The sequence below is a fragment of the Globicephala melas genome, chromosome 14, assembly GCF_963455315.2.
Source record: "Globicephala melas chromosome 14, mGloMel1.2, whole genome shotgun sequence".
NCBI lineage: Eukaryota > Metazoa > Chordata > Mammalia > Artiodactyla > Delphinidae > Globicephala > Globicephala melas.
Genome location: NC_083327.1, coordinates 39,210,337 through 39,237,277, shown reverse-complemented (window position 1 = coordinate 39,237,277; position 26,941 = coordinate 39,210,337). Strand labels below are relative to the sequence as shown.

The window sequence follows — 26,941 nt, the reverse complement described above, 5'->3', positions numbered from 1 at the left end:
CTGTCTTCTAAGATATGCATTTAAAGCTATAAACTTCCTTCTAAGCATTATTTTAGCTGCATTACCGTTTTGGATGTTGTGTTTTCATTATTTATCATTTAAATGCTTTCTAGTTTCCATTGTGATTTCTTCTTTGACCTATAAGTTGTTTAGAGGTGGTTCTATATTTCTGTTATTAATTTCTAGTGTGATTGCACTGTGTTCTGAGAACATACCCTGCATGACTTCAATTTTTAAAAATATTTTAAACTTGCTTTATGGCCCAACATATGATCTGTTTTGGTAAATGTTCCAAATACTCTTGAAAAGAATATATATTTACTATTGTTGGGAATAGTGTTCGATTAGGTTAATTAGATCACATTTCTTCTTAATCTTTTATATCTGATTTATTGGTATGATTTTTATGAGAAATTGAGACAGGTATATTAAAATCTTTGATAATAATTATGGATTTTTCTATTTCTTCATTTAGTTCTGACATTATAGTTTTATATATTTGAAGCTATATTATGGCTGTATACAAATAGGACTGTAAATTTTTTTTCATTGAATTGAAACATCATTATGACATGTCCCTCTTCATCTCTAGTCATATTTCTTCAAGTCAAACTTACAAATTAGTAATATAGTCACAGAAGGTTTTTTTGTTTTGTTTTGTTTTTGTTTTGGGGGTTAGTATTTACATGGTGTATCTTTTTAATCCTTTAAAATTATCTGTGTCATTTTGTCTCTTCAGTCTGAAAATCTTTGTCTTTTAATTGGAGCACTGAGTTCATTTACATTTTATGTGATTACTGTTACAGATGGGTTTAAGTGCACAATCTTACTATGTATTTTACTATGTATTTTATTCATTTTATTTATTTTTCTATTTGTCCTACCTATTTTTTGTTCCTTTATTCTTCCCTTCCTTCATTACTCTGGATTAATCAAGTATTTTTATTATTCTGTTTTGCCTCTTCTATTAGGTTTTTAATTATACCCGTTTTCTTTTGGTAGTTACCTATAGTTCTCAAATTTTAGTGTGCATCAGAATCACCTAAAGGACTTCTTCAAACATAGATTTTTGGGCCTCACCTCCAAAGTTTCTGATTTAGTAGGTCTGGGGGAAACCTGGAAATTTTCACTTCTAATAAATTCCCAGATGATGCTTATGCTGCTAAATCAAAAGGCCACACTTTGATAGTTACTCCTCTAGATTCCAATATATTCTTGACTTATTACAGCCTACCTTAAGCTAGTAGTTTTTGTTTTCATGGTGTCTTCCACTCTAAAGCTAGCAATTTTTTTTACAGTCTTTTACTATCCAAATAAAAATCTTACAATGGTTTAAGTCCACATAACTCCTTCCTACAATTCATGCAACTGTTTATTATACGTCTACACATAAACTTCATAATATTTTTACTTTTGCTACTTTGAAAGTCAATTAAAATTTTTTTACCCATATATTTATCTTTCCTGCTGCTCTTCTTTCCTGAAGATCTGTGCTTCCATTTGAGTTCATTTTCCTTTAGCCTGAAGAACTTCCTTTCATATTTTTCATAGTGTGGGTCTGCTCCTGATGGATTCTCTCAGCTCTCATTTGTCTGAATAAATCTATATTTCTACTATGATCTCTAAAGATATTTTAATTGGACATAAAATTGAGAGTTTTTTTTTCTTTTAGTACTTTAAATATCTCTTGGCTTCCATAATTTCAGTAAAATAGTCATCTGCCCTACTGTTGCTTTTTGAAAAAGTAAAGTGCCTTGTTTTCTCTTGCTGCTTTTAAGATTTTATCTTTGTCAGCAGTTCAACTATGATATACTTAATTATGGTTTCCTTTGTATATATCCTTGTTGTGTACTGAGGTTCACTGAGCTTCTTTAATGTTTGGAATGATGTCTATCATCAATTTTCGAAATTTCTTGACTATTATCTCTGCATATATTGCTTCTGCCCCATTCTCTAATTCTTGTCCTTCTATGACTCTAATTAAATATATATTTGACTGCTTCACTGTATTCCACATGTCTCTTATACTAAGTTTTATTCTTTGCATTCTTTTTGTCTCTGTGCTTCAGTTTTGGGTACTATCAACTTATCTGTCCTCAAGTTCACTAACTCTTTTTGTTCAGTCTAAGCTATTGCTAAAACTGCACAATGAATTCTCAATTTTAGCTGTTGTATTTTTAAAATCTGTAATGTATATTTAATTATTTTTATAGATTCCAATTCTGTCAAAATTATCCATCATTTTATCCATTTTGTCCATCTTTTCCTTTGCTCCCTTGCGTGCGCGTGCACACACACACACACACACACACACACACACATATATACATTTTTTTTTTCTTTTTTTTTTTGCGGTACGCGGGCCTCTCACTATTGTGGCCTCTCCCGTTGCGGAGCACAGGCTCCGGACGTGCAGGTTCAGCAGCCATGGCTCACAGGCCCAGCCTCTCCACGGCATGTGGGATCTTCCCAGACTGGGACATGAACCTGCGTCCCCTGCATTGGCAGGCAGACTCTCAACCACTGCGCCACCAGGGAAGCCCTATACAATTATTTTAAAGTCCCAGCCTACTAGTTCCAATATCTGGATCATCTATGGGTTTGCTTTTATTATCTGCTTTTTCTCTTATCACTCACATTTTCCTCCCTCTTTTCAAGCCTTATAATCTATTACATGCCATATTTGGGGTATAAAATGAAAAAATGGGACTTGTAATGATGTTATTTTCCCTCATAACGGTTCTCCCTTTCCTCTGTTAGTTGCATAATTTGAAGGGCTGATCACCTTAATCCCATCAGGAACTGAACTAGATTGGGGATGGATTCTGGTTTTAGTTAGACACAGTCTACCTCTTGTTTGTCATTTTTCCTCAGGTGTGGCTCACCTGGACTTTTGATCAATAGCTTGGAAGGTCTCTTTCCTTTCAGCCCGTAAACACTATGGGAGATTCAGTCTGCCCTTTGGAGGTTTTAATTTAGCTCATTAGCCTCTCGCCTCATGTAGCTTTAAAATCTGGCAAATGTCTTGAGAGGAAAACTCATCAAGTGTTTCTTGCTGACTTCCTGTCTCTGGTGGGAGTTTGTCTCCTAAGCACTGTGGACAGATTTCATTATGACTTTGCAATCCAGCTTCCTTCCTGGGTATGGCCTTCTGAGACTTTTGACTGACAGCTGGGCTTTTCCCTTTCTTCTCATCCCTGAAATTCTGTCCTTCAAAAGTTTTGAGCTTAGCCTCCCATCCCATCAAGTTCAATATCTGGCCAAAACTTGAGGGACTGTTTGATGCAGTCCCTTTTGCTAGCAGGAATTTATCTCTTCACCATGAGACTGCAGATCTTATTCTGCCTTTCTTGGCCAGTTCTCCAGTTTATTTTATACTCTAGCATTCAGCAAATATCCAGTGGTATTTTTCAGAATTTAAATTCAAATCTGTCATGCCTGCATCCATGGCCTTCAAAAACTCCCCTGGCTTTTCTTTGTCCCAGTGGAGTCCCCATGCCAAAAACAGAGTCACTGTGACCAGAATTGGTAAATGTTCTAAGGAATAAAATAGCCAGGGATTGTCAAGTGACCTAGGAGGGTTCTTCCCTTTCTGGAATTTTAATTCTTCTAGTCTTCATTGTGTCTATAACTTTCCAATGACTTTAAACATATGACTTTGTAATTTATTGTTTTAGTGGGAGCGTGGCTTTTCTACTAAATCTTACCTGAAGTAGAGGTCTCAATACTAACTTGAGAGTACTACCTAAATGTATTCTCATATTTTCTATTCTATTTCATTAAAAACAAACTTTTAGTCACAACCCACTAGTAATCAATGTTAGGATCCACTAATGGATCATAATCTGCATTTTGAGAAAAACTGCTCTAATAGATCTCTGGGAAAAACCAAGGTGCCTGGCTGTTTGGAAGAGGTCATCTAACGGATATGGATTAAATGGACCTCAATCCTCTTAGTATTATATAAATTCTTGAAGTATACAATTCTGCATGCATTTTTCTTTGAGGTATGACAAGGTCAGCTTTTGCATACAATTTACCTTCTCACTGGAATACCCTGGCAAATTTAATTTTGTTATACTCCTTCTCCTGGATTTTTTGTCAGGCAAAATCAAATTCTTTTGATTTGTCTTAGTCATTTGTATATTAACCCTATACATTCTAAGTTTCCATTATTTTGTCCACAAAGATATGACAATTTCTTTCAAGAAAAAAGAAAAAATATCCCTCATATCCAAAGCATCTTCCCTCAAACTTTGACTTTCCCCTCTGTACTGTTATGTCTTTTACCTTAAGTGATAATAAACTACCTCAGTATTTGTTCATGGAAGGATTTGTAACTACCAAGGACTAAAGGAAACATGTATGGAAGCAAAACTGATACAATGCTTTGCTGCCATTATCAGTAAGTGTGTACATCATAATAAGAAAATAAAACAACTTGTACCCTGAAAGAAATAAAATAAGCAAACAAAAACAGGGTCCCTGTGCCTGGTTCACTTTCCCAAAACAAAAGAATCCTTAGGTTTTGTTTATAAGTACTGACTGCCTAATAAAAGCAACTTTATCACCAAGTTTTTGCAATATTGATAGTTGAAGATCTGTGATAACCTCTGTGGCTACGACAACTGTGTGAGAAAATTTCTGTCTTTTCTACCATGGACTGCATAACTACAAACTTGGTAATGTTTGTAATTTTGTGGGGTTTCCCCCGTATTTTTTAATTTGATGAACCAATTCTTTTAAAAACTTGGAGTTTCTTGCAAACTTTTCTTGGAAGTAAACTTTTCTAAATGCTTTGTGTCTGACTATTCCTTTGACAATTCTAGAGATTCCACCAAGATTTTATGTATTTATCTACCAGAGGTGTATTCACCAGCCAGAGCCAAGTAAACTGCATTGTCCCTGAGGAGCAACTCAAGAGCTTTTTGAGGTGTATCTTTTTCTAGTCTTAGGGTGAATCTCCTGTGGCAATAGTTTTCGTTGTTGTTGTTTTTAATTGAAGTATAGTTGATTTACTATATTGTGTTACTTTCAGGTGTACAGCACAGTGATTCAGTTACACATATACATATATATATTTTCAATTCTTTTCCATTATAGGTTATTGCAAGATATTGAATATATTAGTTCCCTTTGCTATACAGTAAATCTTTGTTGTTTATCTATTTTATATATGGTAATGTGTATCTGTTAATCTTATACTCCTAATTTATCCTCCCCCCTTCCCCTTTAGTAACTGTAAGTTTGTTTTCTATGTCTGTTTCTTTCTGTTTAGTAAATAGGTTAATTTGTGTCATATTTTAGATTCCATATATAAGTGATATCGTATTTGTCCTTCTCTGTCTTACTTCACTTAGTATGATAATTTCTAGGTTCATCCATGTTGCTGCAAATGGCATTATTTCATTCTTTTTTATGGCTGAGTAATATTGTATATATATACCACAACTTCTTTATGCATTCCTCTGTCAGTGGACGCTTAGGTTGCTTCCTTGTCTTGGCTATTATAAATAATGCTGCTATGAACATTGGGGTGCATGTATCTTTTTGAATTAGAGTTTTCATCTTTTCTGGATATATGCCCAGAAGTAGGATTGCTGGAACATACGGTAACTCTATTTTTAGTTTTTTAAGAATCCTCCATACAGTTCTCCATAGTGGCTGCCCCAATTTACATTCCCACCAGCAGTGTAGGAGGGTTCCCTATTTTCCATACCCTATCCAGCATTCATTATTTATAGACTTTTTGATGATGGCCACTCTGACTGGTGTGAGGTGATACTTCACTGCAGTTTTGATTTGGATTTCTCTAGTAATCAGTGAGGTGAGCATCTTTTCGTGTGCCTGTTGGCCATCTGTATTTCTTTGCAGAAATGTCTCTTTAGGTCTTCTACCCCTTTTTTGATTGGGTTGCTTTTTTTTTTATATTGACTTGTATGAACCATTTGTTTATTTTGGAAATTGAACCCATGTCAGTCGCTTCATTTGCAAATATTTTCTTCCAGTCCACAGGTGGTCTTTTCATTTTATTTATGGTTTCCTTTGATGTGTAAAAGCTTATCAGTTTGATTACGTCCCATTTGCTTATTTTTGCTTTTATTTCTTTTGCTTGGGAGACTGATCTAAGGAAACATTGGTCCAGGGACTCCTGTGGTGGTCCAGTGGTAAAGAATCTGCCTTATAATGCAAGGATGCGGGTTCAATCCTTGGTCAGGGAACTAAGATCCCACATCCCGCACACCACAACTACTGAGCTCATGCGCCTCAACTAGAGAGCCCACGTGTGCTGGAGCCCACGCACCACAACTAGAGAGAGAAAACCTGCATGCCACAACTAGAGAGAAGCCCGCGTGCCGCAAAAAATCCTGTGTGCCACAACTAAAACCCAACACAGCAAAAATAAATAAAATAAATAAAAAGAGGGCTTCCCTGGTGGCGCAGGGGACATGGGTTTGAGCCCTAGTCCGGGAAAATCACACATGCTGTGGAGCAACACAGCCCATGCGCCACAACTATTGAACCTGCGCTCTAGAGGCCGCAAGCCACAATTACTGAACCCGCGTGCCATTACTACTGAAGCCTGCGTGCCTAGAGCCTGTGCTCCGCAACGAGAGAAGGCACTGCAATGAGAAGCCTGTTTACCTCAATGAACAGTAGCGCAGCCTCGCTGCAACTAGAGAAAGCCCGTGCGCAGCAACAAAGACCCAACACAGCCAAAAATATAAAATAAATTTTTTGAAAAATTTAGGGAAAAAAAAAACATGGGTACAATTTATGTCAGAGAATGTTTTGCCTATATTCTCTTCCAGGAATTTTATAATGTCATGTCTTATACCTAAGTCTTTAAGCCATTCTGAGTTTATTTTTGTGTAACGTGTGTGGGACTATTCTAACTTCATTGACTTATATACGGCTATCCAGCTCTCCCAACACCATTTGAAGAGACTCTTTCTCCATTGTATATTCTTGCCTCCTTTGTTGAAGATTAATTGACCGTAAGTGTGTGGGTTTATTTCTGGGCTCTCTATTCTGTTCCATTGATCTATATGTCTGTTTTTGTGCCAATACCACGTTGTAGCTTTGTAGTATTGCCTGAAGTCTGGAAGGGTTATGCCTTCAGCTTTGTTCTTTTCGGCAACAGGATTTTAATCTAGTTGATTCTATTTCTTTTTCTGACTCTTTATGTTTGTTTGGTTGTTTCCTGGTTAAGTCTTTTTTCATGCTGGTTCTGATTTGTACACAACCACTAATTTCTCATTTGGTGGCAGCAATGTTGATAATATAGATTTTAATGTTCTTACTGTCTGATCTTTATGAGGTCTTTATGACAGAATATCTGATTGTACTTTATATTTGTCTTGAGGATTTTGTTATCTTTTGTCATCTGAGATACATCTTCCCTTTGCTTCTGGGTCTTGAGACATTGACTTAGTCAATCTGATAACTAGTTTCAGTAGTAAGTTGGGAAGTTGTTCATATCATTCCCTACTTTACTGATTTATTTTATTGTTGCCTAACCATTGATGATATCCTCTGTGCTGTTTTTCATGTGTGTGACACTCTGAGTTCAAATTAATTAAGAAAAAAATATTTTTGTGCCCACAGGAATGGAGAGCAGCCACTGGAGATCTGGAGCTGCTACCATCAGCCAATAAATTTTTTGTACTTTGATTACATTTGATCCATCTGTGGCTAATGTTATAAAACTAAGATTGTTGGTTCTTTTTGTGTATTTTTTAAAAAGACTCTTTTCCTCTTTGCAAAAGGAAGGCACAGCTTTTAACAATAGTCTGTTTACAATTATAATTTTCTCTCTGAAGCTAAATTTCTCTCTTCCTCAGCATGCTATTTGAGATTAATAGGTCAGAAAAGTTGTACTCACTATATAGGGATATCTAATTCCAATACCAGATTTACCATCAAAGAGAATATACACAATGGACAAAATTAGAAATTATTTTCACATTGTTTTAGAGCAAAGGGTAGAGAGAGACTTTAAAGGTTTTGTTTGGTTTGTATAACCATTCTACAAATGAGCCTGAATTTATATATTAATAATGCTGTTTTAAAACAACTATATGTCTCTTTCCTGATCTTATCACAATGTGATTGAATAAGAGTGATTGCTACTGGCTTGCCTAGAAATTCATGACCACTGCAAGAAATCTAAAAAGCTCTGGGTGTATAACTTTTACCCTCTCTCCTCTCAAAAGAAAATAAGAAAGCATAAATACACAAGTGAGTCAAGTAAAGATGTGAGAAACAGCTTGGTGTCCAAAAACAGGGTGCTAATAAACTTAAAGTTGTGCCCCCAGCTCAACCCATGATCTGATTGAACAGTACTACAAAAATAGCATACACACAAAGAGAGAGAAGTCCAGCTATAAACTCTCCAGAGCTCTTTTCATAGCTTTCCCATAAGATTAATATGTTTATCTGTTAAGTGAGGGCATATATTTTCTGAGCACCTTTGCCTATTTCTGGAGCGGTGGTCCTCAACTGGGAGTCATTTTGATCCTTTTCTGCTCTGGGGACATTTGGCCATATCTGGATACATTATTGGGTGTCACAATTGTGTTTGTGTATGGGGGTGCTATTGACGTCTAGTGGATAGAGGTCAGGGATGCTAACTATCCTGCAACGCACAGGAGAGCCCTCCCAAACAATAAATTATCTCCTTAAAATGTCAATAGTGCCAAGGTTGAGAAATCCTGCTCTAAAGAAAAATTAGATTATAAGTCTCTTAAATTTAATTGCATTCCTTTTTTGATTGGCTTACAGAGACTACGGAACACTTTTATAAATTTAAAATAGAGAACTCAAGAATTTTTAGAAAGGGAAGAAAACATCCAACTTTCATTGCTTTAAGTCTGTTGATTCTTAAAAAAATATTTCTCTTAATGAAGCCTATATGCAGAAGGAAAAAAAACCTTTTAGCTATGAGTTAAATCAACTGCCTTGTTTACAGGTTGACAAAATAAGTAATGCAATGTAAATTGACAGAGGAGAGAGAAATATTAATAAACTTTATTACTTTTAAACTTAATTTTAAGAGCTCTTAAAAATTAAGTATAAAAAATAGAAAATACAAAGTTCAAAAATTTGTATTTCTAATCAAGGTGAATCCTTGAACAAATTCGACTAGCTTAATAATGCTGTCTTAAAACAACTATACGTCTCTTTCCTGATCTTATCACAATGTAAATTAAAATGTTAGCATACTAGTATAACTCATGAAAGGCTTGGGTTTGTTTTCACAAACCCCAAAAAACCTAATTAATTATAAACTTTATAGAAATTTTTCTAATTTTTTTTTTTTTTTTGGCTGCACCTCTCAGCTTGTGGCGTCTTAGTTCCCCAACCAGGGTTCAAACCCGAACACTTGGCAGTGAAATGCCTGAGTCCTAACCACTGGACTGCCAAGGAATTCCCTCTAATTCCTAAACTAATATTAAATTGAGTTCATCATTTAATTAATAATCCTTGGATACAAATTACAATATCTAAGCAAGTCATTTGTGGAGAATGAAATAAATACTGGGTCAACAAACATAGTTTTAACATACCCCTGGCTTTGCTTTTATACACTGTAAGTGACCATTAATTAATAGGTTGAAAAGATATATATGAGAAACTGAGATATGTTGGTATATTCCTTTTTAAGAAATGTAAAGGAATATTTATGTGTCTGTAAAGAGGTGTATATGCAAAATGATGAATTTTTATTTCCCATGGTAAATATCATGGGAAAAGGAAAATGACTTTGTCTTAAAGTAAAATTGTCTGGTTGTGCCAGAATGTTAGCTAGATATAAATGAATTTATTTATAAGATGAAGGAAAGACTTGTGAATCCTACTCTATAAAATATGGAGGGCATCCAAAAGAGCAGAACTAGAATTTGGATTTTCTTTTCTGTTAAATTGACAAATTAATCTTTGAGTATATGTCTACTTGGAACAAAAAGCAGTTAAAAAGTATTTAGTGCCCAAATAGCAGAGGTTTCTTGTATTACCAAAATACTCTTGAGAGCCTAACATTTTGTGCTTTTGCCATAACTTTCAACTGTTTATTTAAACAAAAGTTCCTCTGGAGAACAGTATAGAGGTTCCTTAAAAAACTACAAATAGAACTACCATATGACCCAGCAATCCCACTACTGGGCATATACCCTGAGAAAACCATAATTCAAAAAGAGTCATGTAGGGCTTCCCTGGTGGTGCAGTGGTTGAGAGTCCGCCTGCCGATGCAGAGGACACAGGCTCGTGCCCCGATCCAGGAAGATCCCACATGCCCGGAGCGGCTAGGCCCGTGAGCCATGGCTGCTAAGCCTGTGTGTCCAGAGCCTGTGCTCCGCAATGGGAGAGGCTAAAACAGTGAGAGGCCCGCGTACCGCAAAAAAAAAAAAAAAAAAAAGAGTCATGTACCAAAATGTTCATTGCAGCTCTACTTACAATAGCCAGGAGATGGAAGCAACCTAAGTGTCCATCATTGGATGAATGGATAAAGAAGATGTGGCACATATATACAATGGAATATTACTCAGCCATAAAAAGAAACGAAATTGAGTTATTTGTAGTGAGGTGGATGGACATAGAGTCTGTCATACAGAGTGAAGTAAGTCAGAAAGAGAAAGACAAATACCGTATGCTAACACATATATATGGAATCTAAGAAAAAAAAATGTCATGAAGAACCTAGGGGTAAGATGGGAATAAAGATACAGACCTACTAGAGAATGGACTTGAGGATATGGGGAGGGGGAAGGGTAAGCTGTGACAAAGTGAGAGTGGCATGGACATATATAGACTACCAAACATAAAATAGCTAGCTAGTGGGAAGCAGCCGTATAGCACAAGGTGCTCTGTGACCACATAGAGGCATGGGATAGGGAGGGTGGGAAGGAGGGAAATGCAAGAGGGAAGAGATATGGAAACATATGTATATGTATAACTGATTCACTTTGTTATAAAGCAGAAACTAACACACCATTGTAAAGCAATTATACTCCAATAAAGATGTAAAAAAAAAAAACGATGTGGTACATATATACAATGAAATATTACTCAGCCATTAAAAAGACTGAAATAATGCCATTTGCAGCAACGTGGATGGACCTAGAGATTGTCATACTTAGTGAAGTCTGACAGAGAAAGACAAATATGCTATCAGTCATATGTGGAATCTAATTAAAAAAATGATACAAATGAAAGTGAATGACTGAGATAATGTTATCAAGAATAGAGAGACAAAAGTCAGAAGTAAGAGTTGATTTACAGAGGATATTAATTAATATAATATGATGTTGAATTGAGTGTTTATAAGATATCTAAGTGAAGTTTATCTCAAGAAGATCTGATTTTTATTAACTTCTATGTTTGTTTACTTTTGTCAATAAAAATGGTTCAAGGGAAAAAAAAAAAGTTCCTCATCTTTGAAAAAGTTCCCTAATAAGTATCATTACTTGATGCTTAGTTTATTTTAAATATTGCCTGTAAACTTTATTTAATCGCTTACTCATATCTTTTCTCCTCTGATAACATTTTTTGATATTGCATTTCCCAAATTCAGTCCCCAAATTCAGAGTAAACAACTCTTTACTATGTCTTTTATACCAAAGTTGTCTTTGGGGTTTCCTAAACAGCTGCCAGACAGCCACAAAGGTTTGCTCATTTATCCTATAAAAGGAGTGTTAAAAATGATATGTTCGATATACTCCAGATTATTTATTAGCTCAAAACTTCTGTAAAAGTCATCCTGCTTATCAAGTCCTCAATATGAAAAGAACTTGCAAATCAGTAAGAGGAGTTTAACTTAATTGCCTTTAAGTAAAATGCATTAATATAAAATAAAGATACTTTAGTAATTGTGTAACTTTCAGGTTGGACAGAAAAATAGTCATGTCCATCTACAAAAATTGGCACAAAACCTATTTTTAAAAATTAATTTTTTAAAAGAAATATTTTGTTTCCAGTTGATAATCCCAAGATGTTTTATGGGATAAATTAAAAGAACATGGAGACTACTTAATGCCTACTCTGTCCATAATATAGTTTTTCTCTCAAGGTAATTATTAACTAAATCCTCAGAAAGTGATTATGTGTTATTTCAGAAAAAAGGGATTTCACTCTTCACTATTCTATCATTGTTGGCTATTACAAATTAACATGAGCCACTGAGTCTTGTCATCCATAGATAGTTTCTGCTTTTTCCTTACATTTGCCTAGTCTTAAGTCCCTATTATGAGCTACACAGACCAGAAATTGAGTCTTCTGGCAGAAACATGAAAATAGTGAAAGCCTCAGTAAAGACTTTTATCATACTCATAACTGTTGACTCTACAGGGAGTAGACTCATGGAAGCAGACTTTTCAATATAAGCTGATGTCAGCATGACAAACAAATACCTGTCAGACTACCAAAGACAGAGTCAGGATTTCTAGGATTCTTTAAATCCAGAAGCAGATAACTTTGTGAAATAGATTGCTTCACCTAAAATCAGAAAAACAAGAATTATTTACCCAGGAGTAAATTAGTTAATTATGACTAATGTTCTATATCTAATGGACATATAAGAAAAATTCCTTTCTTCTTTATTTCAAACTCTCTATTGGCCACACTTGTATAAACTGGAATGAAACACTCTTTAAATGGCATCATGTTCCAAGAGAGCCTTTGGAATTCAGAAAAAAAAATTCTATGAAAATTCTCAGTATAGCTTATAAGTAATACACTATTAGAGAAACATAAAAATTATGATTCTGGAGAAAATGACGTAAAAAACTATTCCAAAATAATAAAATTGGTTAAAATTACACAAAATACCTTTACTTAGTTCCTTACTTTTCATGGCCATGACGCTATTTTACATAGGTTCCATAAAAATATTCTCCTTTCTGCAAGGCAGTTACTTAAAAATTGCTTTTGTAACCATGGCCATGTCTCAAATCTCATTATTAAACAAGGTCCAAGCAACTTGCTTGAGGTGAACTGGATGGTTCTTGGTTTCTGGTCTTGGTATATGAGCTGATAAGAGCAATATTTTACATATAAAAGTAATGACAATCATATGAACTTTACAAAGCCTTCAGACAAAGTTAACTCCTAAATTTTAGTATCATGTGACTCTAGTTTTATTAACCAAATTACAAGGTTTTTGTATATGTGTGACCTTTCATCAATTTACATAATAAAAACAAAACATCAAAGTAATGATATTGAATCAGAAAAACACTAAACAAATTTATGTTGTCAAAGCCATGCCTTAGGAGGAAATTTGAAGGCAAAATTGACACCTTAACCAGAGTAAGCAATGCACATCACATTCCAAAATCAGAAAACGAAATAAAACAACACTGTGTAGTAAAGGATTAACATAGTCTGTCTAGGCTGTGTAAACTTTTCACATTCTGAAAAGATTTCACACTTGCTCAATTCCTGGGAGATAACCTCTAAGCCCTTGGAATATTCTGCCTTACAAAAACGTTTTTAGTTTACCTGGGAGTCTTATGCCCTGCCAGATAATCTATGCTAACAATGTGATTTATGGTGGGGGCTTTCAGCCATTTAGTATCAGCTTAACCTCTAGAGGGGATGGAGACTGAAGGTCAGTCACATGTGCAGTCAGCCATGCTATGTGACCAGCCCACAATTTAAAAACCTGGACAACAAAGCTCAGAGGAGCTTCCTTGGTTGGCCATACTCCAAGCATACCACACATCGTTGCTAGAATTAAGTGCTGTCTGAATGACTTCACTGGAAGAGGACAAGTAGTAGCTCATGCCTGGTGTTTCCTGGACTTTGTCTTATATCCATTTTTGAGTTGCTGATTTAAATTTGTATCTTTTTGCTGTAATAAGCCATAACCGAGAGTATAATAGCTTTTCTGAGTTCTATGTATTCTTTAGTGAGTCACTGAACCCAAGGGTGACCTTGGGGACCCCTGAAAACACACTTTGCAACCCTGAGATAAAGTAATATCATCAAAAACAGTCAATCGGCCTGGTTTTTGTTTCCCCAGTAAATGAAACCTTGAGTCTTTCCTGTAAGTTATTCTCTGATAAAAACAACAGTATCCCTGATTTTGGCAATGCTGATGTCTGAAGATATGTGATGACTTTTTTGGATATGACAATTATGTGAGAAAACTGCTGTTTTCCACCTTGAAGAGAGTAACTGTAAACTTGGTGACCTTGGTATTTTTGTAAGTTATTTTTTTCTTTTAAATACTTGTCATATCTTTAATTTGTGAAAGCTATCCTTCTATAGCTTGGACTCCCTTACAAATCTTGTTTGCATATAAACTCCTTTTCTTTTCTGAATGCTTTAGTCTCTGAGTGGTTTATGTTTTATTTCAGTCAGTGGTAATTTGTATCAATAGTACTTTAGTAGACTGATTAAGAGAATCAAACTTCACTTTCTGCGGAATATCCGTAGAAATGCTCAGAAGTGGCTCTGAGAATTAGAAATCACAGGAAAACATTCTACCTAAATACCAAAGGCACAGCCCTCACTCTACTTGAGAGCTATACGGTAAAACAACAAAGCGAAAAGGACCCTCTCTGAAAATTTAGCTTAGGTGCCCAATATTTAAATCACACCACAAGACAGAAGCATAGTATGTAATAATGATATAAATTCTTCCAAGTTTATCAAGCCAAAGAGTTATATACATAAAATCATAGAATAAGTTTTTAAAAGACCAGTTCCTTTTGAGATTAAAGTAAAACATAGAACTTCTTAACCTAGAAATAATTTCTTTTAATTCTGGTACTGAATTTCCCAGCTTTAAATTTGTGGCTTAGCTTATTTTGGGGAAAATGAAGGTAATTTTTTAATTTTATGCTCCAACATTCAATATTTAAGATATTAATAGTGCTATTCTTTCACATGTATTACATATTTGGGGTTTAGCTATCTCTGAAAATATATTTTTAAAGTATTAAAGGTACTTTTTCTTTTGCTAGAAATTATAAATTATAAACCAAAAATGTTCCATAGAATTCTCAAGAGTGTTTTAAAATTTAATTTTAAATGGGTTTCCTGTGTACCAATAGGGTTTACGTTTTGAATAACACATTTGTGAAGTTAAAAGAACCTACAGTGATGGAAAGTGAAATACTTTCCAATTCAGCAAGAAGATTCTGGACAAGTGCCCTGTAAACAGCAATCTTATATTTCAGGCAAGAAATGATTCACATTCTGTACTAGTTCAGTAATAGATTTTTCTGAGAAATACCCTACAAGTCAATGTACACTTAACTTTTTTGTGTGTGTGTGGTACGCGGGCCTCTCACTGTTGTGGCCTCTCCCGTTGCGGAGCACAGGCTCTGGACGCGCAGGCTCAGCGGCCATGGCTCACAGGCCCAGCCGCCCTGTGGCATGTGGGACCTTCCCGGACCAGGGCACGAACCCGTGTCCCCAGCATTGGCAGGCGGACTCTCAACCACTGCGCCACCAGGGAAGCCCTGTACACTTAACTTTAAGGAAACTAACCAAAGAATATCTTCCAAGGTTTTTCAGAACTTATCCTAAAATTTACTTAATCAGATCAAACAAAATTAGGTCAAAAGTATATTATTTTAACTACAACTAGAAGGTCTGGCTCACATTACAATCCTCTTTTCATAAAGACTAAAATCTATTTAATGATTTAAGCACCTTTAATAATTTGTAGTGGTGAATAAACTTTCACAAGTGACTAGAATCCTATTATAATGAACATCATTCTAATGTTCACTTCCTTATGGCACTTCTTCCTATGTTCTGACCATAGCCCAGAGCTGATACGGCCATGAAGAAATATGTTGAAAAGGATATCAAAAGTCACAGAAATACAGCCTCTCAGTTGGTAGTTAGTTCATTTAATGAAGGTATTTTTCAGGTAAGATATTTATGTACTCCCATTCACTCATTTAAAAATATTTTATCAGCTCAGTAAAGTGACATGTTTTTAAAGAGTGTCATGTGGGTGGTACATCAGGTTTTAAATTTTTTTTAGTGTTGTTGACTGTTGATGCTCAGACAAATAGGGTTTGTCAAGGGATAAATTTTTGCTCATTTCAGATTCAAGACATGCACACAGTTTTTCTCCCACAAATCTCATTTCTTTATGCATTTTAAAGTTGTCTCAAGCACCATACAGAAAAAATTTCTTTCCTATCCATAAGACCCAAGCTTGGTTAGATAACACACAGAGGCACTGTCTAGATAGAAACAATGGGTGAGGAGTAACAGGGCCATTTGTTAAGGAATTCATGTTGAATATATTTATTTGTATCTACATTAGAAAAACAACACTCCTCTAATGTAGGTTGGCTAGTGTTTTGAAAAGAGTATTCTATAGACCAGCAAATGTAAATACCGTTACATTTAAAATGGGACTTCTATCTGTAGAACATACAAAACAAATCTGAAATGGTATTTCTGGGCTAAAGAGTAGTCTGCCACAAGCCATAGCAGGGGATTTCAGAGTATTCCTGGTTTTATTTTATTTATTTTATTTTATATTTATATATTTGTTTATTTAGGCTGCGCCGGGTCTTAGTTGCCACATGCGGGATCTTCCTTGTGGCATGTTTAGTTGCGACATGTGGGCTCTTAGCTGCGGTATGCACGTGGGATCTAGTTCCCGGACCAGGGATTGAACTGGGCCCCCTGCATTGGGAGCACAGAGTCTTACCCACTGGACCACCAGGGAAGTCCTCAGGAGTATTCCTATTTTAAACTGGCTATCTCACTTTCCTCTACAACATCTTTCAAATTCATTCCCTTTGAACATTTATTAAGAGCTGGCTTTTTCTTTCCCAAATAACATTTAGGACTACATTTTAAATTATAATTCAGTACTCACAAAGTTTCATGAAACACCACTACCTCCTCTATGTGTGATGCACTCTGATAGTTCCAATGCTATTCTATATTATTTTCAAAATGTTGGTAGTGACCCACTAAACTGATTTCACAATCCATTAATAGGATATGAGCTACAGTTTGAAAAATATTGACCTGGCCTAAGTGATAAGGAAGATGAAGTATGAGGAAACTGAATGGCTTAAATTCATAAGGAAAGTGACTGGCAATCATTTGCATAATTCTGTGCAAGTCAATAATTGGCCTCTGGAATATAACTTGTCTCTATATTATTTTTCTGTTGCAGTCTAAATCATTATTGCTTGACTTTTGCCCCCCTCATTCTCCACTCGCTTCCCATTTACTTCCGTGTTTCATACCCATTCTTTCTACTCATGTCTTTGAATTTGATGCTTGTTATGTGGCAGTACTTGTTTGAGATTACTAGGTGAACTGGTACCTTCAATCAACAAGCCTATAGAAAATTAAGAATCCGAGACCAATTCTGCCATATATATAAAGATAGTGAATGAAGAAATACAAACAGGCCAACTTTATCTATCAATGGTTGAAAACAAAGGTTTGGTAGACAAATATTTTTAGAGCATCTATTCTGTGCTGGTCATTATACCTCTGTGTCACCTATTGCTTTTTTTCCTTGTATGTTTATGTATAAGTCTTATCTCCCCTAACAGACTATAAGCAACTTGAAGACAGAATCCATGTATAATGTGTCTTTGAATCTCCCATAGCAACTAGCAAAGTATCTTGAGATCAACAAATCCTTGATTATTAGAGATCAATAAATACTTGCTGAATGAACAAGTCAAACACACCAATATACAAGTAAAGAACTACCTTGGTTCTCAAACCTTTTCCTCTTAGCATCATAATATCAAAGAAAGCATCATTCTGAGTGCCTGTTGTCTGTGCCCGCAAAGAAACAAATAATAAAATACTGAAGTATTCTTAACAAGTGGTTATGTAAAATATGATCACATATCCTTAAAAGATGAAACAGCAGAATAGCTGAACCGGTGCCTGAAACAGCAGTACCTGACCCAATATGGCCACTCCGGATGAGACCACATAATAAGGTTAATGTATTTTCATGAAATGTAATTATTAAATATTTATTGAGAGGCTACTTGCACAGGGCAGGTATTATGCTAGGTGCTGGGCTACAGCGGTAAGCAAGAAAGAATCTTGCCCTCAGGGAGCTTTCAGTCTATGGGAAGACAAACAAGCAAATGATAACAAGAAAATGTGCAAAGTGCAGAGATAGGAAAAATATCCAGAAAAGGCAGCTAAGCCAGAATTCGGAGCAGGTAGGGGTGTGAAGAGGAGGCTTAAAGAGAGCTTCTTAGAGGCAGCAGTTAGTTGAGACTTGAAGAATGAGGGGAAGTTAGACAAGCAAAATCTGTGCAGAAAGTATGGTGGATAACTTCATCTTTATTTTAAAAGATTATTCTAGAAAGCTGATTATACCATTCATAGAACTTTTTATCTTCCTTTGACAGAAAATTCATAATGCCCAACATTCCACCTCCAACCTGGATCCAGTCTCCCAACATTACAGACTGTTGAACTGGTCATTTACAAGTCTTATATTGTCAAAAAAACCCACCTCAGAGCATAAAGTAACAAGAGATCAATTTGCTTCTCTAATATTTTCTGTTAAAACTGTTAAACACATAGGATACAATGGACCGTGCATATATAATAAAAATACATTTCTTCAGTGGGGGTGTACTGTTATAATTCTAATGATTGCCTATGGCATCTAGTAGGCTCTTGCACCAAATGAGAATGCAATGACACTGTACCCATAAGGAGAACACTCCCAAAAAACCCACCAGGAAAAAAATCCACCTGATTCTTTAAGTAAATCATTTACAGCTATACTCAAAACAAACTCTGGTCTAGACAATATTTTAAAACTTTAAATTTGCAATTTTGTTATGTCTAATTCTCCTTATGTAACAAAATACAAAAAAGAAAAGGAATTAAAGGAGGAAAGTTACATGAAAATAAGTATGAAGAAAAAAGCTGAGGCATTGGCAAGGTATATTTAATTACCAAGAAGTGAATTTATTTTCACATCAGTGACAAGTCAATTATTTTTATTTATCCTCATTTTACTTTAACTAAAAGGTGCCATGGCACTCATAAAGAATTTTTTTCATCTCACAGATGCTCTTATGCCTTAGATAGGTTTGTCTTGTACATCTGGGAGTCGGCTTATACTTATCTAAACTTCACATACAATTAAATGTTCTCCGTAGGTACAGCTTTAGTTACAGCTGAATAGAGTTCCAGGAAACCCCATTAGGAGTTTCACTATTTACTCTACACCAACAACGGCAGCTGGTGCATTTTTGGCCACAGTGAGCACTCCTTCCATTGCGCATGACCAACCCACCTTTTCCCCTGAGTTTGATGTCTCACAAATCAAATTTTAATTTAACTTTTGATGTTTTATCATGGGTTAAGAATACTACTTTATAGTTAAAATTTTATTTTTAAAGTAAGAAGGCTATACAAAAAACTCAGAAATAATTTTCAAGCACACCATCCTAGCCAGTTAGCCCACTGCATTAAGTATCTCCTTCTTTAATCTTATACTGCTAAAAACTGAGCATTTCCCTCCAACCCTCCTACCTTTAGCTACAACCTGATAAAAATGGCAATGTTGCCAATGACCCACACAAGTACAGTTAATTCAAGACCCCAGCTCCTATTTCCAGGATTAGAATAGTCACAATACCTCCTGCTTCAGACACTCAAACTTTCTAGTTTCAGTTTCATTAAAGTTGAGACCTGTCGTGGCTAAAAAGTTCCAATTTCATTTTTTTCAATTTCTGATTAAATAAATAACAAACAAACCTGTTTTTACTTAAGTGAACAAAATCTATGATATCCTACCGAGTTTCTGCTAGGCAGAGCACAGCTGCGGGGTTGCTACAGCAACTCTTGTACACTGACCATAGACTGCCCCATCCAGGAAGGAAATCATTTGCTCCACCCCCTGAGGAGTCAAAGACAAGCAGCAGGCTGTGAGCAGAGATACATTTTGAGTTCAGTAATTGTGATCGAGCAACAAGAGACCATTCCTTATTGTCTTTCCTAATAAATGTCACCCCAACAACACAAACTCCAAACCAAGTTGCTGTGTGTGATTATGTATTTCTGCACCATAGTAGGACTATATTCTTTACCGACCCCCCACTAGAAGCCTGAGCCAGGAAACAAGCCAAAGCAATTTCCTCCCAGGCACATAGAAAAAGAAAAAAAAAAAAAATTAGAATATTCTCACTTTTTTGAAGAGTACCTTTTGGCTCTTGCTTTCAGGCTCTAACCCATGCAAACTTAGGTTCTACGACAATTTTTTCTTTTTTTTGGCTACTCAGATTTAACATTTATTGAGTTTTTATTCAGTGCCAACACTTCTGCTGGGTGCTTTGACATGTTATTTCATTTAATCTCACAACAATCCTATGAAGTAGGTAGTAATATAATCCCACCTTTACAAGTAAGAAATGGAGGCTCCAAAAAGTTATTTGATCGCCCAAACTACTAAGTGGCAGAATCACAACATGAACCCAAGTCTCCTAATTCTGAAATCTATGTTTTTTTCTACTACACTACACTGATTTTGCAAGAAATGTCTCAATTCTTAATTGAAATAGTCAAGTGTTCCTTAAATGAATTTAATTTCTTATGGTAATTTGTTTTAGTAATACATTTCCAAAAGTAATGACTTCAATACTGATAAATCTATCCGGCCATTGTCCTAAGTGCATAGAAAACAAAGGCACAGAAAGATAGGGCTGCATTAATAGTCCTGGTGAGTTTTTTGCTAAGTATAAACTACAGCACTCACATTCTTTTTTTTTTTTTTTTTTTAAGCATAATTGAATTTTATTTTATTTTTATATAGAAAAAGAAAAAAATGAAATTTATACATTATTACTGAACACCAGCACATTTTATTATTGATGATTTGAGATGTTTGCTTTGTAAATTAAGACTGAAGGTTAACACACTGGGAATGAGCACTGTAAGCAGATATAGAGGGTGTGTGTGTGTGTGTGTGTACTGTAAATATATATATATAATATATAAATATATATTTATATATTATATATATACATAATCTTGTAAGAAAGGAAACAAAGAAATTAGCTCCCATATTAAATATCAAATATCAGGCTTAAACTGGCCTAGTACATAGTTTTCTAGGATTTATGATTATGATTCACTAAAGTTATATGATTTACTAATGTAAAGACCTCAAGCTGTTAGACATATTCTCAAGAAAGAAAAAACAAACGAAAAACAAACAAAAATAACCTACAACAACAAAAAAACAGTGAACTTAGTACAGAGCCCTGTACATAATAAAATGTTTGGCAAATGTTTGTTAAATGCAAAGATCTTCAAGAGTTACTGTGATGCTGGTAGCCAGCCAGTATCTACCCTCTCTAATTAGCTACAACAAAGCCTGCTCTTCTCTGCCTCCTGAGGTCAGCCCTTTGGTGAGAAGGGAAGAAAGGTGCACAATACAAAACAGCTTAAGTGGAATACTGACAAGAGGGAAAAAGAAGCCAAATATAAAAAACTAAGAATCTAGTTTATCTTATGCTACCCAAGTCCCCTCCAAATCTGAAAAGGCAACTGCTCCCAGGCACTCAGAAATGGGAGGAATGGATTATTGTTTGGGTGAGGTGATCGGCTGGAAAAAGCCCTGAAATATGTTTCAAAATATTCTGGACTACTGTATTCCTGATTCAGGTGGTATGTTAAACAACAATGTGTATATGTCTGCTCTTTGCCTTATTTGATGACATTAACAAAGCAGCCAGTCTAGCAGTAAAGCTGAAGTATCTCTGGAATAGGAAGGGAAGAAGGGGAAAGGGAAAAATCTTCAAACCTTTGAATTAATTTTACTATTTTTTTTTTTTTTTTTTTTTTGCGGTACGCGGGCCTCTCACTGTTGTGGCCTCTCCCGTTGCGGAGCACAGGCTCCGGACGCGCAGGCTCAGCGGCCATGGCTCACGGGCCCAGCCGCTCCGCGGCATGTGGGATCTTCCCGGACCGGAGCAGGAACCCGTGTCCCCTGCATCGGCAGGCAGACTCTCAACCACTGCGCCACCAGGGAAGCCCTAATTTTACTATTTTTATAACATGCATCAGGGTCGTTTGCTCTAGTCCTGATTGAAAAATGTATCAATAATCATCAAGTCTTTGTTTTAGTAGGTGTGTAAAGGTCATTTGTTACTGTTATTCAGGATGTAACAATAATGACTTTATCTTTAAAACAGTAGATGGTACTGTGAACAGATTGTCACAGGGAATTGCCAAGATATAGATCAGTCTGGGAGTTGGTGGCAGGAAATTAGAATGAGATACAGAGCAAAGTGTCAACAGCAGCAAGTGTGCATATCTGCCATTTTTTATCAGTTTTTTTTTTTTAAAGCAGTGAAGAGGAGACCTGGATGAACAGATCTCTAGAAAAAAGAGAGGAAATTCCTGAAGAATGTATATAGAATAGTGGAATTGGATTCACAAAAGGAGACATCATCTAATGGAGTTAAGTTCAAGTCTTTCCAAACTTGAACACATGCAAAACCTTAATCCAACGTTAGATTTTTTAAAAATGTGTAAGTAACTTCAAATTAATTGTATAAGGCTGTCTTAGCAATTATCATTTATGTTTTTATATATAAAATGACGAATATATTAAGCAAGCATTCAAAGTAGTTTATTCAATGTTCTAATATTATTCTTTAAACAGATGAAGGAAATCAGAAGTTAACACTTAGAAAATGTATGTCTCCCTATGTAAAGAATCAAGATTTCAGTAGAAAACAGTATCATAGAAGACAGCCACGATTCAGTTAGTATGAAGCCAAGATTGCTGAGAAGGTGCAGTTCATGAATCAAAATTAAGGGTAAAATCAGGAAATTGAATGACTAATACCAGAGAGAGGAAAGGGTCTTTGAAGGAACTAAGCAAATATGATCTTGGATAGATTATCTCGGCACATGGCTTTCAAAGGGAAGGACAATGGTTAGGAAAATAAGGAAAAAAAGGAAGACCATGAAACAAGATGAAACTCTGAGATAACGATGGAAATAACCTGAAGAAACGTCAATTTTAACCTCTGTTCTACAACCACAGTTTCCAAAGATTTTATTTTAGATGATGGTGATTATTATTATTAAAACAAAACTTATGCTAACTAGAACAACTTTACCACTGCTTTCTCATTCTCAAATTCTCTATTTGATTCATTTCTGGTTAATTAGTTTCACCTTCTGTTGGAGTTTTAGGTTTTGGGTTTTTTTTAACATTTATATTGGAGTATAATTGCTTTACAATGGTGTGTTAGTTTCTGCTGTATAACAAAGTGAATCAGCTATATGCATACATATATCCCCATATCTCCTCCCTCTTGCGTCTCCTTCCCACCCTCCCTATCCCACCCCTCTAGGTGGACACAAAGCACCGAGCACTCACATTCTTGAGGAGAAAAGGCAAAGTTGAAAAATAGGTAAGGTGATGAAACTGAGTTTATACGAAGCAGTCTGTGACATCTCTGGGGCTGAAGGTGCTGTAAAGGGAGAGGGAGTGAAAGTGGGTGAAGGACAAATGTACTATTTGAACCAAAGGGAGAGAAACTTTTATCTCAGCCATTAGGTGCTTTCAAGGACAATTCCAAGTATAAATGTGCCGATTTTCAGTCATCTCCCCACTTCAGGTATGGAAAGGTCTTCTAACAGCACCTCTTCTCCCAATGAGACTGAATCACAGTTTTCCTCCTCCCCCAACAGAGGGTCCACAATTACCCTCTTTCTCCTACACACACTTTTTGGGATTTCCTAGGAGGATATAAGGACTGTCTTTTAAAAAATTGCTTTTCCTAGCTCCCCAAGATGTTGATCTTTTTATTCTTTCACACCTATAGCTTGAACATGCCCCCAGCTGTAGATAAAGATGTACCTCCCAATTCCTTCGGAATCATCATCTCTTAAACTGCTACCCTATCTTCTGAGTTCCTCACTTCCGTTATGCCTTTTCTGTCAGTCTTCTAGTTCTACTTCAGTTGATGACTCCAGTTCTCTAGTTGCCCCAAAGGATTCTGATGAGAAACCAAATAAGTTCAGAAGAGTTGTACTAGTGTCCATAGGCTTCTGGAAAGATAGGTCAACAAATGTAAATTTATTATAAAGCATATATGTACAAAGAAATCTCTTATGGCACCACTAATCAAAATATCAAAAATATAGTTACAAAGGAGTAAGATCAAAAAAAACAAAGCTAGATTTGTAAAAGAGAATGGGAATAGCAGAGGAAGGCTTCCACAGCTGAGTTATTGTCATCTAAAAATTAAGTAACTATGGGTTCCTATTTGTAATTGTCACATAAAAACTTGGGCTAAAGGCCTCTTCCCAAAGCTTTTCCCTTTCCAAAAAAGAAAAACATTTCCCAGCTCTAAAACAAGATAGGGAGGAAGCACCAGGAAAGTTAAAAGACCTTTCCATACTCTGTTAATTTTATGTTGGTTCTTAAGGTTCCAAGCCTACTAAATGAAAAAGTGTTATGGCACTTGTATCTCAAATTTAACTCAGTTTTAAATATCATCAGTCTAGTATAATTTTTTAAATTTATCTTAAGGTATCTGCAAAGTGAACAATGTTTCTAACACAAGATTAGGTACTTCAGTCAATAAGAAAAACAAGAAAGCAATGATTTATTATTTGGGGCTCTTAGGAGGTCATTAGGCACTAATTTTAAAATATATAATTTGACACTTTATAGAGGCTAGAAACATAATTCAAAATTTCATAAAGGTATATTAAATTAAAACCACTTCAGACAGTTCAAGATCTCACTGACAAAGTTCATTTAAGGTGACAGTTTTGCTACTGTGTTACTGTTCCCACATGATATCATCTCTTCTTAATTTCATTTGAAGATTATGGACTCGTATTGGAGGAAAGTTGCTGTTTTTTTGAGGAGAGTTAGTTAGCAAACATTTTCTGGGGCTATTTTTTATGTTCTTTGATCCTTTACAGTTGCTATCTTCTTTCTGAATAGCTGAAGCTTCACTCATCTTCAAATTCTGAACTTTTTGCTGCAGTTTGCAGACCTGGAGAGAAAAAAATCTAACATTTTAGTCAAAAATATACTTAAAATATACCTTACAGTAGATGGATTGGATTGATGGTTTAAAGATTACATGAAATTAAAAAGTTCGTTAAGTCTTTATTTATTGAATACCTATTACATGCCTAACACTGTGCTAGTTAGACAAAAATATAATGAATAAAACAATCTTTGCTTTCAAAGAGTTTACTGCTCTTATTAGTGAAATCAAAGCATATATGTGACAACTAGAGAATAATTCAAGCCACAATAACTTTGAGTAGGACAAAAAGTATATATCTGAGAAGGCTAAAAGTAGGACAAGATCAATGTGGGCTGGAGAAGCTGAGAGGAAGGAATGTTTATGTAAGATATGAAATGGGAAAAATCTGGAGAACAGGGAGGTGAGAGAAGGACCTTTCAGGTGACACTAACAATAAAGCAAAGATTTGATGCTAGGAATGGACATCAAGTTTATAGAGTCTATATATATATATATATATATTTTTTTTAATTTAAAGTATTCATGAATTTAAAGTACTACTGAATGCCAGTTTAAAAAAAAAAAGGCAAAGGAATAACTTTATCTCATTGAGGAGTATCTAGTAATGATTGGGTAGACAGAATTAAACAAAACTTATAAACTAGTCAAAACCTATTTCTTCGAAGTCCAGTCCATTACTCAATCTTTTTTAAATTTTTAAATATTTATTTAATTAAATTAATTAATTTATTTTGGCCAGGCCACATGGCTTAGCTCCCCAATCATGGATCCAACCTGTGCCCCCTGCAGTGGAAGCGCAGAATCCTAACCACTGGACCGCCAGGGAATTCCCTCCATTACTTAATCTATTTCACTTAAGCACAGCCTAATTTGTAGAGCTGGTCTAGACATTGGCTAAGTATCTGGTGTTCTATTTGTCTAAAAATGCTTGAAATTTTATACTGCTATAGTTATTATGGAATATAAATAATATTTTCAAAATATTATTTATGTACACACTTCCTAAATTTAAAAAAAGTGACTATTCTTCTATTCCTTTCAAGTTTCTCCTGTGTGATTCTAAGAAAGTATACAAGTTATATAATCTTCACCCTAACACAATCATACAAAAATTTTACTTACTATAGACTTAAAAGCCAGTAAAGTGAAAATGTTTGCTTCAAAATTTCATTTCCTTCTTTCTTTCTTTATTGGCTATAGAAGAGTAAAGGCAGTAAAATTCTGCATTTTTTATTACTTTCCTATAAAAGTGGGGAAGGCTTAATTGTGAGGTTAATATATCACCAACTTATATGAATGCTGATTATTCCATAGGCAGATAGCTACATGATATGACCTGAGGGTTCCTGGAAAGATTTTCTCTGCTTTCTGTTCCAGTAGCATAATCGTACTAAGAATGGAGTCATTGTCTTGGGATAAAATATAATATTCCATGATTTTTTCATTAAAATATTAAAACTGTTATGCCATTCTTAGCTGTTAAGAATTTACACACAAGGATAGAGTCCCCCTCATCACCCCTCTAGAGCTAGCTGAGCACAGGTGGAACACAGCATAGCTTGTTCTGGGAAACTGGAAATAGCAGTCTTAGAGTTGGGGTACTGCTTCAGAAGCCAGGTTTATATATGCACTAGACACCTGTTGACATAAGGGGTTTCATTAAGGCATTAGGGAAGAGAGGGATAAGGGGAAAGAATGCTAAAAGGATAACTGGGAGAGCTGTAAAGCAAATCTAGCCTACCTCTTAATTTTCCCAAACTTATTTTTGAATACATAACTAAACTTTCTTTTCTTTTCTTTTTTTGGCCACACCATGAGGCTTGCAGGATCTTAGTTCCCCAACCAGGGATTGAACCTGGGCCCCAGCAATGAACGGGCTGAGCCCTAACCACTGGACCACCAGGGAATTTCCCATAACTAAACTTCCTTGTTTC

General features: G+C 35.4%; 2 protein-coding genes across 2 annotated transcripts in view; both read right to left on the bottom strand.

Annotated features, from left to right (window-relative positions):
• LOC115866882 (uncharacterized) overlaps window positions 1-19,873 on the bottom strand; it is a 117,233-nt gene extending 97,360 nt beyond the window's left edge. Inside the window, exon 1 of the mRNA XM_060283504.1 lies at window positions 19,777-19,873. The gene's annotated coding sequence lies outside the window, so the exon portion shown is untranslated. The remainder of the gene's footprint in view (window positions 1-19,776) is intronic.
• Window positions 19,874-23,341: 3,468 nt separating this feature from the next.
• CEP57L1 (centrosomal protein 57 like 1) overlaps window positions 23,342-26,941 on the bottom strand; it is a 61,981-nt gene continuing 58,381 nt past the window's right edge. Inside the window, exon 11 of the mRNA XM_070043444.1 lies at window positions 23,342-25,007. Coding sequence (XP_069899545.1) covers window positions 24,789-25,007 — 219 coding nt within the window. The 3' untranslated portion in view covers window positions 23,342-24,788. The remainder of the gene's footprint in view (window positions 25,008-26,941) is intronic.